Source organism: Oratosquilla oratoria, chromosome 44 (genome assembly GCF_046742065.1).
Source record: "Oratosquilla oratoria isolate Oo_2021 chromosome 44, ASM4674206v1, whole genome shotgun sequence".
NCBI classification, from domain to species: Eukaryota; Metazoa; Arthropoda; class Malacostraca; order Stomatopoda; family Squillidae; genus Oratosquilla; species Oratosquilla oratoria.
The window spans coordinates 10645716-10670603 of record NC_134820.1 but is presented as its reverse complement, the minus strand read 5'-3'; the positions used below and the strand labels follow the sequence as shown (position 1 = coordinate 10670603).

Sequence of the window (24888 nt, the reverse complement as noted above, 5' to 3'; positions counted from 1 at the left end):
TTTGAGCCTGGGCTATAACACTTAAGCTATTCCACATATCTATATATCTATGTGGAAAACTGTATTTCTTTACATCCTTTCAACATGTGGTCTTTCTTAATTTACTTCCATGACCTCTTAGAGCCCTCCCACTTTAATCAGGCCTCTTATATCAGTGCAATCTATTCCCTTTAGTGACCTGAACATGTAATCATGTCACCTCTTTCTTTTCGATCTTTCAAAGTTGGCAGACCCAGTACATTTAGTCTTTACTCATAGTTTATCTGCCAGGCTGGGGACCAGTTTGGTTGCTACCCTTTGTATTCTCTCAATACAAAGGGCAGCAACCAAACTGGTCTCCAGCCTGTGTATTTACCTAGTTGTATTTTACGGGACGAGAGCTATGCTCGTAGTGACCCGTTTTCGTATCTCTCCGCATCCAGTTTATTCTTAAAATCGTGTATAGTTTTGGCATTCACTATTTCTCCATTCAGTTTGTTCCAGACAATCACTCTATGTGGGAAGCTATTTTTTTTTCAGGTCTCTTCTATAAGTGTCCTTTAGTTTCTTTTCGTGTTCTCTTGTTTCTCTTCTGTCCCACTTTAATAAGTCATCTCTATCAAGGATTTCCATCCCTTTCATAATTCTGTAAATGGTAAATAAATCATCTCTTTCTCTTCTCTGTTCCAGTGTTGACAGATATAATTTCTCCAATCTTTGTTCGTATGTCAGATTTGACAGTGTAGGTGCCATTTTTATCACTGTTCTTTGGATTCTTTCTAATTTTCTTATATTCTTCTTTGTGCTGGGTGCCCACAATGTTGCAGCATATTCTAGTTTAGGTCTTATCAGTGTAACCACTATTTTTTTAACCATCTCCTCATCTATTTAGGCGAAGGCCACTTTCATTGATCCTAGTAAGTTAAAAGTCTCTCCAAATAATTTGTTGATGTGTTTGTCAGGTGTCAAGTTGCTTGAGATGATTACTCCCAGGTCCCTTTCTGAAGTGACTTTTTTTACTTCTTTGTTTCCAATATTGTATTGACCCGATACTCTATTTTTGCTTTTTCCAAGTTTCATTATGCTACATTTCTTGATGTTGAAGCTCATCTCACATTTCTGACTCCATTCCCGTATTTTGTCTAAATCTTCTTGTAGCAATCTACAATCTTCTTCCGTTTTTACTCTCTTGAGTAATTTGGTATCGTCAGCAAAGAAGTTCATGTAACAATTTATTCCCTCATCCATATCTTTTATATATATGGCAAACATTAAAGGAGCCAATACAGAGCCTTGCGAGATGCCACTTTTCACATCTTCCCAGTTCGAATTGTTGTCTCTAGGTACCACTCTCATTTTTTTTTTCCAATTAAGAAGTCCTTCATCCATTCTACCAGCTTACCCTTGTTACCATAGCATAGTCACCCCTTGTGTGTATTGTGTTTTCTACCGTGTTGTGTCTTCCATTTTCTTCATCTCACGCAAGCGCATTTCGCCAGATGAAATAAAAGTATTTTGAAGATGAACATACCTGCATTTATGTTATACATTTGAGATTATTGCATTCTAATTAGTGTATGAGAATTCAAAGAAGTATTTGCTTTAATTTCTTGTGATGTATGAATAATGTATGATTTATATTTACAACGTATGTATATCAACGGAATCCATTCTGTTGTTGGAACCGCTGATATCCATACAATTAGAGCAGATTCACGCATTCTTTTTCCTCCTGACAAAGGAATAACACATATGTGTGTTACTAGGGGATTCAGTTTACACATGCACGAATTAGCATGTTTACCATTAAGATAAATAGGGGGTTGATATAAAGAAGGAAAGAGCAACGACTATCTAAGGTATGTAGACTTGTATTTTGTGTGGTATTGAAAGTTCATTATTATTTTGATAATACTTTGGGATTGATTAGATATTCAATGATCATGTTTAATATTCATGTATACGCATGTCATGTCATGGCAACCACATGAGACAGAAGGAGAATATAGTAAGAGACTTAGCAGATAAAAAGAAATGTATAATTATATTGGGAATGGAAGAGAAACATAACCTAGATAGAACTTCAAGAATCAGTGAGGAAAAAGAAAAAGTAAGCAGTTTACTAGAATTAGTTCAGGAAGATGAACCTGAAATAATAAAACAAATCAAAGAGATGTTTAGGCTCAGAAAATATAGTACAGATAAGACCAGACCAATTAACCTCTTCACTCTGGGACTTAAATCTCGCGGGCAGCAGCCAATGCCAGCCATACGACGTGTCGTAATAACACTCGCATCATAAAATATAGTCACCGCTTATATCGATCGTTCTCTCTTTCATCCGTGAATTTTGAAAACCATAGAGAATGTAATTAAGGGCAGATTAGGGAGAATGTCAAAACGCAGGGGCAACTACAATAAATATAATCAAGACGCCGATATGGCAGCGTCGCAAATCCACTTGCTCCTCATGACGCCTACGTGTGCGGCACCATATGGTAGGGGTTAAGATTAAATTCAGATCACAAACAACAGCAGAGAATATCTTAGCAAAAACAGGGAAGCTAGCAGCAAGTGAACAATATAAAAAGGTATGGATAAAAAGAGAAATGAATAAAGAGGAAAGAGAGGAAGAAAAAATGAAAAGGAAAGAAGCTAAAGAAAAAAAAACGAGACCAGAACTGAGTCAGAAAAAGAAGAATTCTACTGGAGAGTAGTGAATATGAAATTGAGGAAATGGACCATAACAAAAACAAAAAAGAAACAGAGAATACAATGGAAATAACAGAAAGTTAAGAGTGTCCTACACAAATATAGATGGATTAATAACAGGACTGAATTAACTGAATGAGTATCTGAAGGAAAAAGAACCGGACATAATGGGAATTGGAGAGACAAAATTAAAAGGTCCACTACCACCCAACAGCATAGGACACAATGCATATAATTATTGGATTAGAAACAGAGAGATAAAACAAGGGGGTGGAGTTATGTTTCTGACTAAGAAGGATATAAACGTGAAGAGTGTCACATATGGAAAGAATACAGTAGAGATGATTATGATAGAAGTAGAAGACAGAGAAAAGAAGAGTAGAAATTTTGTAATAAACTACGTGCCCCCAAAAATAGCCTCGTGGGAAGAGAGTGAACATAAAAGTATGTTAGAAGACACAAGAATAACATTAAACAAGATAATGGAAGATGGAGGAAGAATAGTTATGATGGGTGACTTTAATTGCAAAGAAATCTGCTGGGAAGAGATGACCATAAAGGGTGGAGAAGACTCATGGGGAAATGTTCTACTTGAGATGATTATTGACCACACAATGATACAATGGATTCAGGAGAACACTAGGTATAGAAATGAAGAACCATTGAGACTAGATCTAATAATCACATCAGAACCTGAAACAGTGGAAAAGATAGAATAACAGGCACCAATAAGTTAAAGTGACCACATATTGATAGAACTAGAACTAAATGAAAAAAAATACATGAAAAGAAATGAACAATATAGAAAAGGAAGATTGATGTATGAAAAAACAAATTTTGATAAAATAAGAGAATTCTTTCAAAAGGAAAACTGGAAAAGAATACACAAAGAAGATACAACAGTAGAAGAGAAATGAATATTTTGACAAAAATTTATAAAAAAGGAGTGGAAAAGTATGTCCCAAGACAAAAACAAGAAAAAGAATATGTAAAGTGTTTGTACAACAAAAGTTGTAGGGAGTTAAAGACAAAAGAGACAAAGCTTGGACCAAATTGAAGAAAGACAAAAGACCTGAAAAATGGAAAATATATACTTGTTATAGAAATGAATATGTACAAGCGTGCAGAGAGGAGAAGAGAAAATATGAAAAAGATGTCATAGAAAAATGTAAAGATCAACCAAAACTATTCTACAGATTTGTAAACAACAAACTGAAAAACAAACAAGATTTGGAGAAATTAAGACAAGGAGGAGTTGAATACACAGAGGAAATAGAAATGGTGGAAATTATGAACAGGCATTTTAAATCAGTGTTTACAAGGGAGAATATACAACCGGAAGAGATCAAATGGAAGGAGAAAGTCCCCCCATGAAAGAAATAGAAGTAACAAAGAATGAAATAATGAAACACTTGAGTAATCTTGATGTTAGTAAATCGCATGGACCAGATGAAATAGGAAACTGGATTTTGAAAGAATGCAGAAATGAACTGGCAGACAAAATACATAGCATAATAAATAGTTCCTTGAAAGAAGGAAAAGTTCCAGAAGATTGGAAAAAAGCAAATATAGTACCTATATATAAAGGAGGAAATAAAGAAGACCCCTACCAACTATAGACCAGTCTCTCTAACAAGTACAATAGCAAAAATTTGTGAAAGAATTATCAAAAGTAAATGGGTAAAATATTTAGAAAAAAACAGTGTGCTAAATCCAAGGCAATTTGGATTCAGACAAGGACGATCATGCGTCACTAATTTAATATGTTTCTATTCAAGGCTAATAGATATAATACAAGAAAGAGATGGATGGACTGATTGTGCATTTCTAGACCTAAAAAAAGCTTTTGACAAAGTACCATATAAGAAGTTGCTTAAGAAATTAGAAACTGAAGGAGGAATACAGGGCAAACTGCTTAAATGGATGGAAGACTTTTTGCAAGAAAGAAAAATGAGAGTAGTGATAAGAGACAAACACTCAAAATGGGATGACATAATAAGCGGTGTTCCACAAGGAACAGTTCTGGCCCCAATAATGTTTGCTATATATATTAATGATATGGATGAAGAAATTGAAAGTTATATGAGCTTCTTTGCAGATGATGCAAAACTATTAAAAAAAGTGAACACGGAAGAAGATTGCGAGTCGCTACAGAGTGATCTAAATAAAGTATGGGAATGGAGTAGGAAGTGGGAGATGGAGTTCAACACTAAAAAGTGTAGTATAATGGAATTTGGAAAAAGCAAAAAAAGAATAACAGGATCATATGAATTGGGAGAAGGAATAAAAAAAAGTAGAAAATGAGAAGGACTTGGGAGTCATTGTTATGAATAATATGTCACCTGAGAAACATATAAACAAGATTTTTGGAGAAACTTATAATTCAATAAGAACAATCAAAGTGGCATTTACATACCTGGATGAAGAAATGGTGAAGAAAATTCTAACCACTCTGATAAGACCAAGATTGGAATATGCAGCAACGATGTGGTCACCAAGTACAAAAAAATGTATAAAAAAACTTGAAAGAATACAAAGAGCAATTACAAAATTGGCACCAACACTCTCAAAACTATCATATGAAGAGAGACTAGCAAAACTTGAACTACAGACACTAGAGCAAAGAAGAGAGAGAGGAGATTTGATAGCTATTTACAGAATCATGAAAGGCATAGAAATTACTGATAGAGAGAATCTGATCAAATGGGATGACAGAAATACAAGAGGGCATGGAAAGAAAATCAAGAAAGACAGCTATAGAAGAGATCTGAAAAAGAACAGCTTTCCTCACAGAGTAATAGACAGTTGGAACAAGTGAGATGAGAAAGTGGTGTGTGCAAAAACAGTACATGAATTTAAAAACAGTTTAGATAAAATGAGATATGAAGACGGGACCCCACGAGCATAGCTCCCCTTCCCGTAACATACAACTAGGTAAATACATGGTGGTGATCTCTATTGGGATTAATATAGAGTACAATCCTTTAAGATATGTATCTAATATAATGATTGAATTCATTTGTGTTGAATGTAATTCAATAATAATGATATTGTGGAGATCAGAACCTCAGTATAGATCTACTGGATGCAAGTAATGGTAATAAATCTTCACCGTATGTTCAACCACACATGTATAAGAATATATATGAGTACTGTGATAGTATGTAATGAGGATATAATATAACTTTTGGTTCAATATATGAAAATAATTACCTATATTTTTACTTAACCTCAGTAGTGATGATATATGATTTAGATGATATTGAAAATATTTATTTCTATTTTGTCACCCACCTTTAACCCCTTCCATACGGTGCCGCACACGTAGGCGTCATGGGGAGCGAGTGTATTCGCGAGGCTGCCATATCGGCGTCTTGATTATATTTATTGTAGTCGCCCCTCCATAATGACATTCTTTCTAATTCTTTTGTAATCGCATTTTCTATGGTTATCAAAATTCACGGGTGAAGAGAGAACGATCGATATAAGCGGTGACTATATTTTATGATGCGAGTATTATTACGACACGTCGTACGGCTGGCATTGGCTGCTGCCACCGAGATCTAAGTCCATGACGCCTACGTGTGCGGCACCGTATGGAAGGGGTTAAGGGATGAGGTAATATCTGAGAGTTATTATTGTTCTCCTATGTCCTTTATTTACTAACTGATTATTTTAGGTTAGAGGTGGATGTGACACCTTGTATTCCTCCTATTATTTCAATTTTTCTTATTAACTTTTTATGTGGTACCTTATCGTACGCCTGCAAATCCAAGAAGGCACAATTTACCCAGCCTTTCTTGTAATATCTCAATTAATCTTGAGTAAAAGCAAATTAGGTTTGTGGTACACAATCTTCCACTTCTAAAGCCAAATTGTTTAGGGTTTATTACTTTATTTTCTCACAAGTGTTTGGTCCATTTATTTCTGATGACTTTTTCACATATTTTTGCTACTGTGCTTGTAAGGGATACCAGTCTGAAATTTGTAGGATCTTCCCTATTTCCTCCTTTGTGTATTGGTACAATGTTTGCATCTTTCCAATCTTGTAGTACCTTTCCTTCTTTGAATGAGAAGTCAATTATCTTATATAGTTTGTCTGTCAGTTCGTCTATACACTCTTTCAATATCCAATTTGCAATTCCATCTGGTCCATGCGATTTCCTGACATCTAGGTTTTATATTTTTCTTATTTCTTTTTGTGTTACCTTTATTTCTTTCATTTTGGGTGATCTTTCTTGTTTTCTATCTTCCCAAAATTGTGAGCTCTCAATTGTAAAAACTGACCTGAAATGTCTGATCATGACTTCTGCCATTTCTGAATCATCTATATGTTCTTTATCTCCTTCACACAATTTCACTATTTCGTGTTTATCCTTTAGTTTTTCATTTATATATCTGTAAAAGAGTTTGGGTTGATCCTTACATTTGTCTATAATATCTTTTTCATAATTTCTTTTTTCTTTCCTGCCTATATTCACATATTCGTTTCTAAGTTTTATATATGTTTGCCATTTTGGAAAATTTTTTTTTGTCTTTTTTCCATTTTTCCAGGCTTTGTTTCTTCCATCTCTAGCCTTGTTGCACCTTTTGTTATACCAACACTTTATATAAATCTCTTTTTGTTTCTTTTTTGGTACATTTTTGTCAATTCTTTTCTTGTACTTTTCTTTGAATATGTTCCATTTGTCTTCCATCTTTGTTTCCTCCTTGGAAAATTTGTCCCAGTTAGTGTTTTGGAAATTTTTTCTTAGTTTTTCAAAATCCGTTTTGTTGTACATCAATCTTCCTTTCCTATGCTTATTGTTTCTACCCACATTGTTCTGTTCTTTTAATTCAAACTCTATTAGTATATGGTCACTCTTTCCAACTGGTGTTTTGTACTACATTTTCTTCACAATATCTGGTTCAGAAGTTAATATTAAGTCTAGTTTCAACGGTTCCTCATTGTTTCTATATCTAGTATTTTCCTTAACCCATTGAGTTAGGGTGTATTCGATGGTCATATCTAGTAGGATGTTGCTCCAATGATCTTCTCCCCCTTTTACTATCATTTCTTCCCAGATTATATCCTTTGCATTAAAATCGCCCATGATTACTATGTTTCCATCCTCTTTTAGTAACTCATTTAGCACATTCATTGTGTCTTCCAGTAATTTAGAATGTTCGCTATCCGACCAAGCCTGTGTTTTTGGTGGTACATACACTACAACAAATTTTCTGCCTTTCATCCTTTTGTTTACAATTTTGATCATAATTAATTCTACACTGCCTTGGCCTTTATTTATCTTTGTCACATTTAGACCTTTTTTGGTCAATATCATGACACCTCCTCCCTGCTTTTCTGTTCTATTTTTCACCCAGTGGTTTTATAGACCTGTCCCACTATGCTTGTTGATATTTCAGTTTTGTCTCCACAATTCCCATAATGTCAGGTTTTTCAATTTCTAGATAGTCATTTAGTTCATTGATTCCAGAGATCATGCCTTCAATATTTGTTTATGCCACCTTTAATTTCATATTATCCTTCCTTTTTTTGGTTTAATTTTCCATTTTTTTTATGTACCATTTTTTCAGTCTCACGTCCAGCACTCTCCAAAAAAACTATTTTTTTTCCGAATCTGTTCTTTTCTCATTTGTAATTGGCTTCAGTTCTGGGAGCTTTGTCTTTCTCTTTTTCCTCATCACTCATTTCCTTTTGTATCCATATACAAGTAGTCGTCGACTTGTGACCAAATTTTATCTGATTTTCTTTGGAAAACGTAGCCTAGGCCTAAGCATACTGAATAAAATCATATCATCTTTGACCTATGATATTTAATACTGTATTTTTTAACCTTTTTATTATTTTACCATCAGACTTTCTTTAGGAAATGAATGCATACTGAAGAAAATCTTATTATCTTTGAGCTACGTTGTTTAATATTCATTAACCTTTTTATAATTTTTGTTAGGAAACATAGCCTAGGCCTATGCATACTGAATAAAGTCCTGTCATCTTTGACCTACAAATACTTTTTTGTTGTTTAAATTAAAATCATTGCAAGGCAAAATTAGGAAAAAAATTATTTCAAAACATTGTTTTCTTTTACGTACTGTACCGAAAATATTGTTATCGACAACAGACTAGGCATAAACAAAGTTTACTGTTAGATTTTATAAATTGCAAAACATAAAAATACAAAATGCTGTACCGAACATATTATCGACAACAGACTAGGCATAAAGAAGTATTACTGTTACATTTTATTAATTGCAAAACATATGAAAATATAAAATGCAAGGCAAAATTAGGAATTTTTTTTATTTCAAAACACATTCTTTTCGTTTACGTACTGTACCGAACATATTGTTATCGACAACAGACTAGCCTAGACATAAAAAAGTTTTACTGTTACATTTTATCAATTGCAAAACATATAAAAATACAAAATGCAATGCAAAATTAGGAAACATTTTACTTGAAACAAACAAAATGAAAGAATATTTAGCTGGCTGGGATGCTGACGCCGCCGGCAGCCTGCCAAAACTATCGTACTCGCGTCTCACGGCATGTGGAGTAATTGTACTGCACTGCCAGGCATAACATTGCAATTCTATTACTCTATTAAATATCATTGCACTATCTCGTGGTCGCAAAGTCGATCAGTCGTAAGTCACATAGGTCGTAAGTTGACGACTACCTGTATGTTTGAATTTCTCGCTGTTTGCCAATTTAACCGCTTTTGATAATATCTCCTCTGCTATCATTTGATTTCTTAGTTTTATTTTCAGCGGTCTATGTTGTTTTTCGATTTCTTTATCGAGATTTTGTCCTTCATCCTGTATTTCTTTCAAAATTTCCTTAGCTATTTCTTTCTCCTTTTCTCTCTAGTATCTATACATATCATGTTTTTCCTGGATACCATGGACCACAATGCACTTACCTTTGTCAACTGTGTCTCTCACCCAATTTTCCTTTTCTTTAATCACTTTTATGACCGTTTCTTTTGTATTTTCCTCCATCTGTTTTTGTACTATTTCACTAAAGGACATTTTTTTATTTTCCTGTTCTTGTTTCCTTTGATTTTTTTTATTTCAGTGAGGTCTATTTCTTTGATTGACTCTTCCACCTTTCTGGTCACTGACCTTTTTCAATTCTTCATTTTTATTTTTGTCCTCATTTTTCATTTTCTCTTTTTAGGATTTCAATTTTGCTCTTTGCTTCACCTAATTCCTTGATCGTTTGCTCATTACTTTTTCACAACGTAATCAATTCCCTAAGAACCACTCAATAATCCAATTCTATGATTTCTTTCATTAAATCACTTCGCGATTCTTTAATGCATTACTATATATATATCTCTATTTATGTCTAAGCTTTTGCCTATTTTGCCTGGGTTTCTTTGAAACCCTGAAAAACTTTTATATTCCCACCTTTGATTTTTCCTTTGTGTCTATGAGACAGTGTCTTTTGGGGATTACACCTCTCAGACTTTCCACTATACTTACCTCTAGTCCTCTCTTTGTTGGTTCATTTGTTATTCTTTCTTCTTTCTCTTTCTCCATTATGCCAAAACTAGACCCACTTCAAGAACTGGAATACTTTACCGGTCACTTCCGAGTACCATAGTCTACTCATCATGTACAATAACAACAATAGGTTTCCTTCGTTTTCGGTGATAAACTGCTAGATTGGTGCGTTCAACACAGCACTTCCTTTCGCTTCGTGTGTGTGTAATTACCTAATTATATCTAACTATAATATACAGGAAAGGAATAATGCTTGTTGGGTCCTGTCTTCTACTCTCCATTATATCATATTTAGCAGCAAATTCAGGTACAGTTCCAACTTATTTCTATATCCTTGATTTCCAACTATTACATTTAGATTTTAATTAATGCAATATTCAAGATTGGGCTATATATTTATGGATCTATATGAAAAATAATTTTTTTCACACCCTTTAGATATGTAGTCTTCCTTAATTTGTTTTCATGACCTCTTGAAGCCCTATCTTTAATCAAGAGGTCTTTTCTGTCAATGTAATCTATAACCTTTAGTGACCTGAATACTATATTCATATCACCTCTTTCTCTTTGATTTTTCAAAATTGGCAGACCTATGCTTTTAGTCTTTCCTCATATGGTTGTTGTTGTTGTTGTTGTTGTCGTTCCCTAGACTGTCTGTCCGAGCAGTCCCGTCTCCCCAAGGAATGCCATAGCCGAAACTGGGTTTTCCCACAAATCCTTTATAGAGCATATGTTGTGTTGTTTGCGTACATGATTGTGTATAATGCAGTCTTCCATTATGTGTTGTATGGTATGGGGAGTGTTACATCCCGGGCAGCTGTTCACATATGGTTGTTGTTGTTGTTGTCGTTCCCTAGACTGTCTGTCCGAGCAGTCCTGTCTCCCCAAGGAATGCTACAGCCGAAACTGGGTTTTCCCACAAATCCTTTATAGAGTGTATGTTGAGTTGTTTGCGTGCATGATTGTGTATAATGCAGTCTTCCATTATGTGTTGTATGGTATGGGGTGAAGTGTTACATCCTGGGCAGTTGTTCACAATGCGGTCATCCAGCCTCTTCTGGTAGCTTATCCTCATATGGTTTATCTGCCAGGCTGGGGACCAGCTTGGTTACCCCCCTTTGTATTCCTTTGATCTTACTTATATCCTTAACTGTGTGGGGGCCATACCACTGACCCATATTCCAGTCTTGGACAAATCAGGGTTTCAAGGAGTTTCTGCACCATCTCTTCATCCATAATGAAATGCCATTTAAATCTTCTACATCAGTCCATACATCTCTCCCACAATTCTGTTGATATGTCTGTCAGGTGACAGGTTGTCTTTTATCAACACTCCTATGTCTTCCTCCTCTTTTGTTTTTGTAATGGATAAACTTAAAAAAGTCTTTAATCTATAAGTATTAGTATATTGAACACTTCAGGTCCATTTCATGGTTGTATTCATGGAGAAACTGTCATGTACTGCCCAAGTCTGCCGCTCTTTTTTTTCTATTCCAGCAGGTCACGGTGACCCAGATCTGCGCATTAAGCAATTATCGTCCCGTCAACAATCGACCTGACCTCTCACCTCTCACCTGACCCCCACAAGTTGCGATGCTCGCTCGTGCCCCCGATTTCTACGTGAGGTCGGAGTTAGCGGACGTCGTGACGCATGTCATTGTGTGTGTGTATATATGTGTATGCATATATGTGTGTATATATGTGTGTAGATGTGTATGTACCATACTGATATGTAACAAAAATAAATAAATACAAATAATTTTTTTCCTTAAGGGAGAGCAACTCCCCATAAGCTTTGCTTCTCGCTCTCCCTTTTCAACTACCAATTTTGTAAAAAATGTATATATGTATGTCTAATTGTATTTAATATTGTTGAATAAACCTATACTAACTACTAACTAACTAAAAACTTCCCAAGGCATAGTTTAAGGATGTTCTTTTGTAGCCATTTCCCATTTCGAGTAATTTAAGTTTTCCTCTTGTGCTAACTTCCAAGACTTGCTAATGACTTCATTTGCTATAGCTTGTGACTTGAATTTTATTTTCATTATACACACACCATCTAAACATGTTATCAATCTCTGTTAAATCTAGGTCATTCTCTAGAATCAGAGGTAATTCCCTTAACCTTTTTCATCTCCTGTTCCTAGCATAATTTCCACTAAGTAATGTGATCTTTCTTGATCTTTTTTTTTTTTCTAAGCTATCTCCTATTTTCAATAAAGGTACTTTGCTTTTTGTGTTTTATCTTGTTGATTGTTGTTATTTCTGAGTATTAGGAATGTGGCCTGTAGGGATAATTTTGTTTCCTATTGCGTCTATATGGACATTATACTTACATAGAAGGTCTGTAATTCTAAGTAGGAGATACCTGTTCAAAGTAAAATATGAGGCAGATATCAGAATTCATACCTTAAGAGAACCTCTGAGGTTAACCCGCTGCTGTGAATTATTTAGATACTGATCTTCAAGCCATGCTGCTAATTCTAAGCTTGGGTGTGTTTTCCAAACACCACTCATCTCCATTTCCCAGTGAGCAGCAGCAGATGATATGCAAAAATAGGCAATTTCTTTTGGAGTGGAGTTCATCTGGGCAAAAGAAAAGACAAAATATCAACTGCATTGCTTTCATGTGAGAATAGATAAATCTTTTCTGATAAACTTTATTTTCTAATTTCAGTTTATTTGCATTCAAATGATATTGATTACAGTGCAGATGATCAAATAAATAAGAACAATAGAATACTGTGGTACCTCAGAGCTCAAACACTCCAGAGATAAAAAAGAATTTCCCCCATAAATTAAAATCTTCTTAGAAGCTGAACATAATTCTATACATTTGCTTCAATGAAAAATGAGTAATCCTGACAACTTTAACCATCTTCTTGGAAAGAGAGTATAAAAAATATGAAGAGTAGCAATTTGTGTACCATATATGATATATTAATGTTCAACTTCAAATAAAGGAAATATTATTTTGGAACTCGCAATTTTTAGAACACCAGTGGTTTCCAGAAATGAATTAATTTTAAGTTTCAATGTACCATTGTATTCTACATTACTCTCATTATTCATTTTAAAGAAAAATAAATCTGGAAATATACAGTATATTTCACAAAAAATGACAAATGGAGCATCTAATTAACACCCCAGAAAAGGAGTTCATCCTATGAGCCAAATACAAAATCAGCTACCTTAAAATTATAATAAAAATATCACTTGATTATTCCATAATCCAACCTCACAAGTCAACAAAAGCTGCTGGAGTGTTGAGTCATGAAAAGCTATAGTACTGTTCACAATATTTATTTTGCACTAAAATCTATAATGAATGTTGTGCTATAACAATAGATGAAAAAAAAATCAGACATATAAAATCCTATAAAATCACTGCTAGCTTCACTGTTTGGTGTAGACAATTCAGCAAGGTCAGTCAACAAATTGGTCAATGACCTGTAAACTACTACAGTGCCACTCCAAATTATAGTGTAGTATAGTATATAAAGAAAATTGAAAGAATCCAGAGTGCAGCCACAAAAATGGCTCCTGCTCTTTCAAACTTGTCATATGAGGAGAGACTGGCTAAATTGGAGTTACCGACTCTGGAGCAAAGAAGAGAGAGAGGCAACTTACTGACCATCTATAGAATCATGAAGGGCACAGAAATACTTGATAGAGAGGACTTGTTAAATTGGGACAAGAGAAACACAAGAGGACATGGAAAGAAATTAAAAAAACATAGTTATAGAAGAGATCTGAAGAAGAACAGTTTTCCACACAGAGTGGTGGACACTTGGAACAAACTGGATGAAAAAATAGTGTGTGCAAAAACCATTCACAAATTTAAGAGCAAACTAGACACTGTCAGATACAAAGGCAGGACACCACAAGCATAGCTCCCCTTCCCATAAAATACAACGAAATACAACTAGGTAAATGTGTACCTTATTATAAGCTTTACTGACAATATTCACTGAAAGAATATTGAATATTGTCAATAAAACTTATAATAAGGTACACATGTACACTAATTTGTAGTGGACTGTAGTAGTTTACAGGTCTCCCTCATGAGAAACAAGGTGAGGAGGAGAGCGGGAGTGGAAAAGGAGATGGCAGATGGGGCTGATGAAAGATTATTGGGATGGCTTGGACACATGGAAAGAGTGAGAGATGAAAGATTATTAAGAGGTGTGAAAGGTAGGGGTGGAGGGAGTGAACTTGAGGGGACAACAGAGGATGAAATGGATGGATGGGGTGAACGCAGGAGATAGGGGTGAGTGGAAAATGATTGTGTATGGATGATACTGATATGTAAGGAAGGGAGGGATGATGCAACCTGAAGAGATTTCTCCCCATCTTCTCTATTTCTGCATGAGGGGGACAGAGAGGGAGGGTCACTGATTAAGTGAAATAGCCTTGCTGTGGATGTGCTGTGTCTTGCTGCGTTGCATTTGACCCAGGGAAGTTGGCAGATGCAGGGATGACCCATAATCTATGAGGAGCTGAGATGGGAGCGGTGGAAAGAGTGGTGGAGGGGAGTAAAATGGGTGGGAATAGGTATGTACCTCAAACTTAGCTACCTCTCTTATAAGGAGAATAGATCTTGGTCTATAGACAGACAATATTCAAACAATCTACACATTCTACAGGTGCTCCACCAAGGTATATTCTTAATATTATTAATACATTCAAGGTATACCCATCTCTTGATTTAATGAACAAAAAGGGGGAACATTAGTCTGTTAAATAAAGAAAATTCAATATCTTCACTGTAATTTAATATCAGACTTACCAAGGACCATACAGATACGTTCTAGATACACTGTGATTATGTAGCAGTGCAACACAGAAATTCATTCTGATTCATTGGATTTCATCTGTTGCCTCCAAAATTCATTAAAAGGGGGTCTGTTAAACCAAAGATTGATTGTAACTAATTTCAAACTGGTTAAGACAGAAGCTAGCAACAGAATGAACCATAAATAATTTTGGGACCATACTTCAACCACATACTGACCACACCCACCAGGTCAGTTTACATCATGCAACATTCATGTTATATACAGTGGCTCCAAATGAAATGTTTAAATGCAATATCTATGGTAAATTAAACATGAAACCTCATGAAATAATATGACTTTTATTGACTCTGTTTTTCTACAATTAGTAATTGGTTATACTATCCTTCTGTTTCAGTATATTCTCCAGTCATTTTGGCATAGACTGCTAGTTTGGCAAAATAAAAGGCACCTATGTTGATCTGATGGCATAATCAGAAGCATGCTGGTCTCACACTCTCTAAGTTGTGGGTTTGAATCCTCCACTGACTATTACCTGTTCCAACAGTCCATGCACACTGGGCATAGGTAATGGTTTCAGTGAATTATGCACCTCCTTGTGTAGGCTCCTCACCCATATGGATCCACAGTTTCCTCAGTTCCTTCTATAGGTCCCTGATACTGCTGGGACTTGCTTGTTGTACCTTGTTCTTCACAAAGTTCCATGCATTTTCAATGGGATTATGGTCTGGGAAATTCCCTACATGAATTTCATACAACTAAAGCATATGGCTCCTTAACAATTAATGTATTTATTACTATTCACTGTAATATGATTTGGAAGAAAATACAGACTGTCAAAGGCTTTTTTCCACAAAAGGCATCCTACACCATTGTACATACATATACCAATGGCTTTTCCCTATTACAAGGGAGGTAGCCAAAGTCAAAAGCATAAATGAACTCCCATCTATTTCATCCCCACATACTCCACTCCCACTCAACACCACTCCCTCCCTCTTTTCTTGGCTCCTCCTGGATGATGGGTCATCCTGCATCTTGCCCACTGCTCTGGGTCAGAAGCAATGCAGCAAGACACAGTACATCCACAGCAAGGCTGCTTTCTATAATCAGTGACCCCCCTCTCCATCCCCTCATGCATAAAAAGAAATGGGGAGAAATCCCTTTGGGCTGCATCAAAATATTATTCACACTTACTCCCTCACCCCCACCCACTCCCTTCCATGCATCACAGTATCATCCATATACAACCATTCTCCACTCATCCCTATCTTCTGTCTTCTCCCTTCTTTCCTCAACAGAAATTCCCCTCTTTCCCAATGCCCCTTTTACCCCATCCATTCATCTCATCCTTGGTCGTCTCCTCAGGTTCACTCCATCCCCCTCTGCCTTCCACACATCTTTTACTAATCTTTCCTCACTCATTCTTTCCATGTGCCCAAACCATCCCAATACTCTTTCATCAATCTTATCTCCCAACTCCCTTTCCACCCTCACTCTCCTCCTCACCTACTCATCCCTCACTCTATCTAGCCTAGTAACACCTACCATATTTCTCAGGCATTTCATCTCAAACACATTTATGCTCTTCCTCTTTTATGTTCCATGTTTTTGCCCAATACAGTGCTGTTGGCACAATCACTCCTTCATACAATCTCCTTTTAGCATCCATTCTCAAATGTCTATTTCTCATTACACTTTTAATCCCCTAATGCATTTACTTGCTTCTCTCAATCTGCATTCTACCTCCATCTCCACTCCTCCCTTTCCCACCACATTCACACTCAAATATCTAAAGGTATCCACTTCCTCCAGTCTCTCTCCCTTAATACTCACTTCCAATTTGCTGCCATCCTCTCCCCTTGTACAGCTCATCACCTTATTTTCATTCACATTTATCTTCAACTTTCTTCTTTAACACACTTTCCCAAACTCCATCACTAACTTCCTTAATCACTCCTCTGATCCTGCTACAAGTGCAGTGTCATCAGCAAACAGCAACTGGCTTATCTCCCACTTTTCTCCATTTTCTTTAACCATTTCCAATCCCAAGCCCATTACCCTTGCATTACCTCTTGCACCACCCCATCCATGCATATGTTGAACAGCCAAGGTGAGATGATACATCCCTAGTGAAGCCCCACCTTTACTTCAAAACACTCACTTTCTCCTTCTCTAATTCTAACACAGGCTCTACTACTCTCATAAAAAAAATTGACTGCTCTTAGCAGCTTTCATCCTATCCCATATATCTGCAATACTTCCCACACTGCCTTCCTGTCTACCCTGTCATAAGCCTTTTCCAAATCCATAAAGGCCCAGAAAACATCCTTACCTTTTCCTAAAGCTTTCTCACATATCTGCCTTACCACAAAAATCTGATCTACACAACCCCAACCTGTTCTAAACCCAGTGTTCCTCACCAATTACTCCCTTTGTTCCTCTCCTAATCCTTTCAATCAAATCCCTCCCATAAGCCTTCCCAACAACACTCAACAAAGTGATACCTCTGAAACTACTACACTCACACTTGTCCTCTTTTCCCATTGAAAGTGGAACTATAGAGGCACTCCTCCAGTCCTCTGGCACTCTACCCTCTTTAAGACAAACATTAAACAACCTCACCATCCAGTCCATCAATGTACCTCCCTTTTTTTAGACACACTGCATGACACCCATGTAATCAGGTGCCTTACCTGTTCTCATCATTTAAATAACTGTTTTCACCTCATCTTTCCCCGTCTGGGGTATTGGCTGCATGTTATTGTGGCAAAGTAGAATGTAGTTGATACTTTAGGGTCTATATGGGGTGCCCCTTCGGACCAGAGCCACACATCATTTTGTCTATGATAGAGGAAAACTCTGTTCATAGAGAAATGATGATACTTTTATACTACAACTGTCCCTCCATTATGCCGTCCCCCAACCCCTTGTTGCTGTCCTGTACCATTTCTCTGAGTATTCATTTTCTGTTTTCGCCAACCTTGTGGTGGGGGAAGAGAATGCTACCACCAAGTCTTTCCATTTGAGTCGTAAAAGGTGACAAAAAACGGGACAGGGATGGGATTAGGAGTCCTACTACCTGTAGCCCCAAAAGGGGACATTCCTAAAAAGAAAAGAAAAGGCATAAGAGGGTCTGGGAGTTTTCCAACCAGTACCCAAAGGTTTGGGTCTTTTAACCTCTTCCATATGGTGACGCTTACGTAGGCGTCATGAGGAGCAAGTGGGTACGCGAGGCTGCCATATCGGCGCCTTGATTATATTTATTGTAGTTGTATCTGCGTGACCCCCATACTCTGTAAACTGGCTTCATCATATTTTTTATGGTTATCAAAATTCACAGGTGAAAGAGAACGAGCATTACAGAGGTTACTTTATTTTTTATAATGCGAGTATTATGACGCAACATTGCATGTCTGGCAGCTAATGCTGCCCGCGAGATTTTGGCCCGGAGTGAAGAGGTTAACCACTTCCATACGGTGACGCCTACATAAGCGGCATGAGGAGCAAGTGGGTACTCGATGATGCCGACGTCGCCATCTTGATTATATTTATTGTAGTCGTACCTACGTAATTTCCATTCTTTCTAAACTGGCTTCATCAATTTTCTATGGTTATCAAAATACATAGGTGAAAGAGAATGAACGATTGAGCACTGACTTTATTTATTATAATGCGATTATTATGACACAACATCACACGTCGGGCAGCTAATGCTGCCAGACGTGCGATGTGCCCCGGAGTGAAGAGGTTAATGTGCGTGGATGTGGTACAGATGAGAGTAAAAGGGAAGAGATAGGCAGTATGTCTGTGAGAAGAAAGATGGATGTGCTGGCTTTGAGTGAAACAAAAATGAAAGGAAAGGGCAACTGTGAGTTTGGGAATGTAGCTGGGAGGTACTCAGGAGTGAAGAGGGGACGAGGGAGAGAAGGGGTGGCTATACTAGTAAGTGAAGAGATATGTGGGTAGTGGAGTGGAAGGAGGTTTCATCAAGGTTGATGTGGAGGAAGGTGAAGCTGGGAAGGGAGATGTGGGTTTTTGTAAGTGCGAATGGACCTGGTAGTGAGAAGAGCGTAGAGGAAAGGGAGGCTTTTTGGGTATATATAAATGAGTGCATAGAGGGATTAGGGAGAACTGTCAATGTAGTTGTTTTGGGACACCTTAATGCTAGGGTAGGAAATGAACCAATAGATGGAGTGATTGGGAAGTATGGAGTTCCTGGTAAAAATCATAGTGGAGAAATGATGGTGGAGATGTGTCTTGAAAGAGATTTGATGATAGCAAATACAGTGTTTAGGAAGAAAGTCAAGCATAAGTACACATGGGAGAGGGTGGTGGATGGAAGGGTGGCAGATAGAGCGTTAATGGACTATATAGTGGTGACCAGGAGTATGGTAGGGAGAGTTAAGGATGTACATGTTCTAAGGGGAGAGAGTGGGGGAATATCAGATCATTTTCCGGTGGAAGGTAAAATGAGAGTGGAGAATAGGTGGAGAAAGAGGAAAAGGGCAGAAGGTAGGGAGGTACTTAGAGTGAACTGCTTAAATGAGGAAAAAAAGGAGAGTGAGTTTAAGAAGAAACTGAAAGAGGAGTGGGAGAGAGTAAAGGATAGAGTAGAACTAGGAGTGGAGGAGGAATGGGGATGGTCCAAGGAGGGAGTCATAAGGTGTGCAAGTATGTGTGGAACAAGGAGGGTGGGAGAAAAAAAGAAGGAAGGGTAGTGAGTGGTGGGATGAGGAAGCAAAGAAATGTGTATAACAGAAGAAGCAGGCATTCATAGATTGGCTGCAAATTAGGACAAGGGAATCATATGAGAGGTACAAAGTAAAGAGAAGGGAAGCTAAGCATAAGATAAAGGAAGCAAAGAGGAGAGCAAATGTGAAATGGGGTAAGAGTATGACAGAAAATTTTGAAAGCAATAAAAAGATGTTTTGGAAGGATATTAAAAGAGAAAAAGGAGGTGAATCAAGTAGAGAAGAAAAGGTAAAAGGTGCAGATGGAGAGATGATAATGGAAGAGAAGGCAGTGAGAAGAAGGTGGGCAGAGTATTTTAGGGAGTTGCTAAATGTGAAGGAGGATAGGGAGGGAAAGGTAGTTGTAGTGGGAAGTGCTAAGAAAATGAGAGTGATGAGTGAGGAAAATGGAGGAGAAATAGGGAAGGATGAAGTGAAAGCAACTGTTAAGATGATGAGAGCAGATAAGGCACCTGGTCTTGATGGATGCCATGCAGAATGTCTAAAAAAAGGAGGTACAGTGATGGTGGACTGGCTGGTGAGGTTGCTTAATGTTTGTTTGAGAGAGGGTAGAGTGCGGGAGGACTGGAGGAGTGCCTGTATAGTTCCGCTTTACAAGGGAAAGGGGGACAAGTGTGAGTGTAGTAATTTCAGAGGGATTAGCTTGTTGAGTGAAGTTGGGAAGGCTTATGGGAGGGTCTTGAAGGCTTATGGAAGGGTCTTGATTGAGAGGATTAGGAGAGGAACAGAGGGAGTAATTGGTGAGGAACAGTGTGGGTTTAGGACAGGTAGGGGTTGTGTAGATCAGATCTTTGTGATAAGACAGATATGTGAGAAAGCTATAGGAAAAGGTAGGGATGTTTTTTGGGCTTTTATGGATCTGGAAAAGGCTTATGACAGGGTGGACAGGAAGGCACTGTGGGAGGTACTGCAGATATATGGGATAGGAGGAAAGCTGTTAAGAGCAGTCAAGAGTTTTTACAAGAGTAGTAGAGCTTGTGTTAGGATTAGAAATGGAGTGAATGGTTTGAGGTAAAGGTGGGACTCCGTCAGGGGTGTGTTATGTCACCCTGGCTGTTCAACCTTTACATGGTAGTGGGTCAGGGGTTGGAGATGATTAAAGAAAATGGAGAAAAGTGGGAGGTGAGCCAGTTGTTGTTTGCTGACGACACTGCGCTTGTAGCAGGATCAGAGGAGGGATTGAGGAAGTTAGTGACAGAGTTTGAGAAGGTGTGTGAAAGAAGGAAGCTGAAGATAAATGTGGGTAAAAGGTGATGAGATGTACAAGGGGAGAGAGTGACAGCAGGCTGGAGGTGAGCATTAAGGGTGAAAGACTGGAGGAAGTGGATAGTTTTAGATACTTGGGTGCGAATGTGGCAGGAAAGGGAGGAGTAGGGGTGGAGGTAGAATGTAGATTGAGAGAAGCGAGTAAATGCCTTGGTGGATTAAAAAGTGTAATGAGGAATAGACATCTGGGAATGGATGCTAAGAGAAGGTTATATGAAGGAGTGATTGTGCCAACAGCAATGTACGGGGCAGAAACATGGAACATGAGAGAGGAAGAGAGAATGTGCTTGAATGTGTTTGAGATGAAATGTCTGAGAAGTATGATAGGGGTTAATAGGCTAGATAGAGTGAGAAATGAGGAGGTGGAAAGGGAACTGGGACATAGGGTTGATGAAAGGGTATTAGGATGGTTTGGACACATGGAAAGAATGCGTGAAGAAAGATTAGTAAAAGAAGTGTGGAAGGCAAAGGTGGAAGGAGTGAATATGAGGGGGCATCCTAGGATGAGATGGATGGATGGGGTGAAAGGGGCATTACAAAAGAGAGGAATGTCTGTGGAGGAAGGACGGGAGAGGACAGAAGATAGGGGTGAATGGAGAGGGGTCGTGTATAGATGATGCTGTGATGCATGAGGGGGAGTGGGTGGAGGATGGGGGGTGAGGAAGTATGCATGAGAGAAAAAAAAAAAAAAAAAAAAAATTGATGCAGCCTGAAGAGATTTCTCCCTATCTTCTCCTTTTCTGCAGGAGGGGACAGAGAGGGGGGGTCACCAAATTTATGAAGCGGCTTTGCTGTGGCTGTGCCGTCTTGCACTGGACAGGATGCAGGGATGACCCGTCATCCAGGAGGTGCCAAGATGAGAGGGAGGGGGGAGGGTGGAGGGGAGTGGAATATATAGGAAATGGAATGGGTGGGAGTGGTTTGTATACCATTTTCTTTTTGGCTACCCCCCATGTACGGAGAAAAAGCCTTTGGTATATGTATGTACCTCATCTTTACTTATTTCTCTTCTATTTTCCTCATTCATCACTGTCATTTTCTTAGCATTTACCACTGCAACTACTTTTCCCTCCCTATCCTCTTTGACATTTAGCAACTCTTTAAAAAATCTGCCTATCTTCTTCTTCCTACGGTCTCTTCCATTATCATCTCTTCATCAGCACCTTTTATCTTTTTCTCTACTTGATTTGCCTCTTCTTCCTCTCTTAATTTCCTTCCAAAACATCTTTTTATAATTTTCAAAAGTTTCTGTCATACTCTTACCCCATTTCACATCTACTCTCCCTTTTGTTTCCTTTATCCTATTCCTATTCTCTCTTCTTTATACCTCTCATATGATTCTCTCATCCTATTTTGTAACCAATCTGTGAATGCTTGTTTCTTCTCTTCTACAACCTTCTTTGCTTCATTATCTCACTACTCAGTACCCTTCCTTCTATTTCCTCTCATCCTCCTTGTTGCACACCATAGTTGCACGAGCTGCAACTCCCTCCATAAACATCCCCATTTCTCCTCCCCTCTTAGTTCTACTCTATCCTTCACTCCCTCCTATTCTTCTCTCAGCTTCTTTTTGTACTCCTTTTTCTTTTCTTTCTCATTTAAGCAGTTTACTCTAAGCACCTCCCTACCTTCTATCTTTTTCCTCTTTCTCCATCTATCCTCCACTCTTGACTTACCTTCCATCAAAAAATTATATGATATTCCCCCACTCTCCCCCCTTAGAACATGTACATCCAAATCTCTTCCTACTCTTCTTCTGGTTACCACTATATAATCCATTAAAGCCTTATCTACCACCCTTCCATCCACCAACCCTCTCTCATGTGCACTTATGCTTGACTTTCTTTCTAAATACTGTATTTGCTATCATAAACTCTTTTTCTAGACACATATCCACCATCATTCATCTCTCCACTATGATTTTTTCTTGAACTCCACACTTTCCAACCACTCTGTCTACTGGTTCGTCTCCTACCCTAGCATGGTGCTGAAATATTTCCATTTCCACAATGTGTTTAGACAATGCATAACTTTTGAGATTTCTTTGTCAAGAATAGAATTCTTATCACTGATCATTACTTTCTTTCAGTCCTCTGATGTCCATTGCTGGCATTTCCTGGCAAACTGGATCCATTTCTTCTTCACTATCTTGGTGAATAGCATGGTGAGTTGATAAATCTAAGTCTTTCTAGAGATGATGCTGTAAAGTTCTGATTGAGCTACCTCTCAGAAGTTCAGGGTGCTTATCTTTTAATGTAGAAACCTTTACAGTGGGTTTAGAATAATAATAAATGCTTGAGAATGTTGTCAGTCCTTAGGGAAATCTTCCTTTTAGCACCAGAGCTGGGTTTCCATTATGACACTTCATCACATGGCCCCTCACCTCCTGCATGTTTAAGATTGTAAGTTGCCTGTATTTACCTAGTTGTATTATATGGGAAGGAAGCTATGCCTGTAGTGACCCATCTTTGTATCTTTCAGCATCAAGTTTGTTCTTAAATTCTTGAATAGTATTTGCACACACTGTTGCCTTATCTAATTCATTCCAGGTATCCACCACTCTGTGTGGGAAGCTATTATTTTTCAGATCTTTTCTATAATTATCCTTTTTGAGTTTCTTTTCATGTCCTCTTGTTTCTCTATTGTCCCACTTTAATAAATCATCTCTTTCTAGGATTTCCATTCCTTTCATGGTTCTATAAATAGTCAGATCTCCTCTTTCTCTTCTTTCTTCCAGAGTTGGTGGTTCCAATATGGACAATCTTTGTTTGTATGTCAATTTGGAGAGTGTTGGTGCCATCTTTGTTGTTGCTCTTTGTATTCTTTCTAATTTCTTTATATTCTTTTTAGATACCTTTATGCTACCAGTACTTGTATCACAGATTTTCCATCTTCTAACATGGTCAAACAACAATTCTTTTCTTATTTTGAAAGTTTAATATGTTCATTCTAAAAAATGTAAGTAAAATTGAAAGATCTTAAAGTGGATTCAAGATTGAAACAGTGGGCTGAAGGAGAATGAGGAAGAACTTTCTACTTTGACAGCACACAGGACACTTGAACCCAGTGGTGAGGTGGAAGGCTGAGGCTGGAGAGCTGAAAATATACCAAGCTCCAGCTCTTGCAGCTGCCACAAAATGTAGATGAAAAGTTGACACATAAGCCTATGCATGATCATGAGAATTAAAGATTAGGAAGACTGCAAACTGATACAAAAAAGATCAAGACAGAATATAAGACTGGAGGATTCAGTCAATGAATCTGCTGCTCCAGATTTCTTTTGCAGATCCATGGCTCTCAGGTAACAGGCAACAGCCACAGCAATAGCCCATGAGTCTCTCAAGGAAGAAATATTGTCTTGTTGTCTGGTTAGAGTAAAGCAGTGTAAAATATGATGTTCAGTGTCCTCTTAGTGGTGGTTGCATCTTGAGTAATTTGTTTCTGTAGCCAGGCCTATTCTGTGCAGTTTACTGTCATAATGTTGGATAGTGACCTGTGTGCAAGCATGGTTATTGGGAGGGACTTTTCTGTAGAACTGATGTCTGGAGAGTATGATGGAAAATAGAATTTGGTGATCAGTCTTGAAGAACTTGTTTTGTGAGTTGAGTGTATTTACCTAATTGTAGTATACAGGAAAGGAGCAATGCTAATGCGGTCCTGTCTCTTACTCACCAATTTATCATATCTAGCTTAAAATTCATGCATGAGCTATATACTTATTTTCCAATCATCATATTTAAATCTGCTTGGGCTATATCACCTTCTAAACTCTTCCAATTATTATTTATGTACCTGTATGAAAAACTGTATTTCTTTAATTACTTTAGACATTTAGTCTTTCTCAATTTATTTTCATGACCTCTTAA

The 24888-nt window shown here is 37.6% G+C and overlaps 1 protein-coding gene across 8 annotated transcripts in view; it reads right to left on the bottom strand.

Moving 5' to 3' along the window:
• Nucleotides 1–24888, bottom strand: part of LOC143022390 (intermembrane lipid transfer protein VPS13A-like) — a 617111-nt gene that overhangs the window by 280942 nt on the left and 311281 nt on the right. For all 8 annotated transcript variants that reach the window (XR_012966042.1, XM_076180547.1, XM_076180549.1 and 5 more), the window contains one exon: nucleotides 12616–12792. Coding sequence is in view for 7 of the 8 variants with exons in the window: in XM_076180547.1 (XP_076036662.1) it covers nucleotides 12616–12792 (177 nt within the window). In the remaining variant the exon portion in view is untranslated. The remainder of the gene's footprint in view (nucleotides 1–12615; nucleotides 12793–24888) is intronic.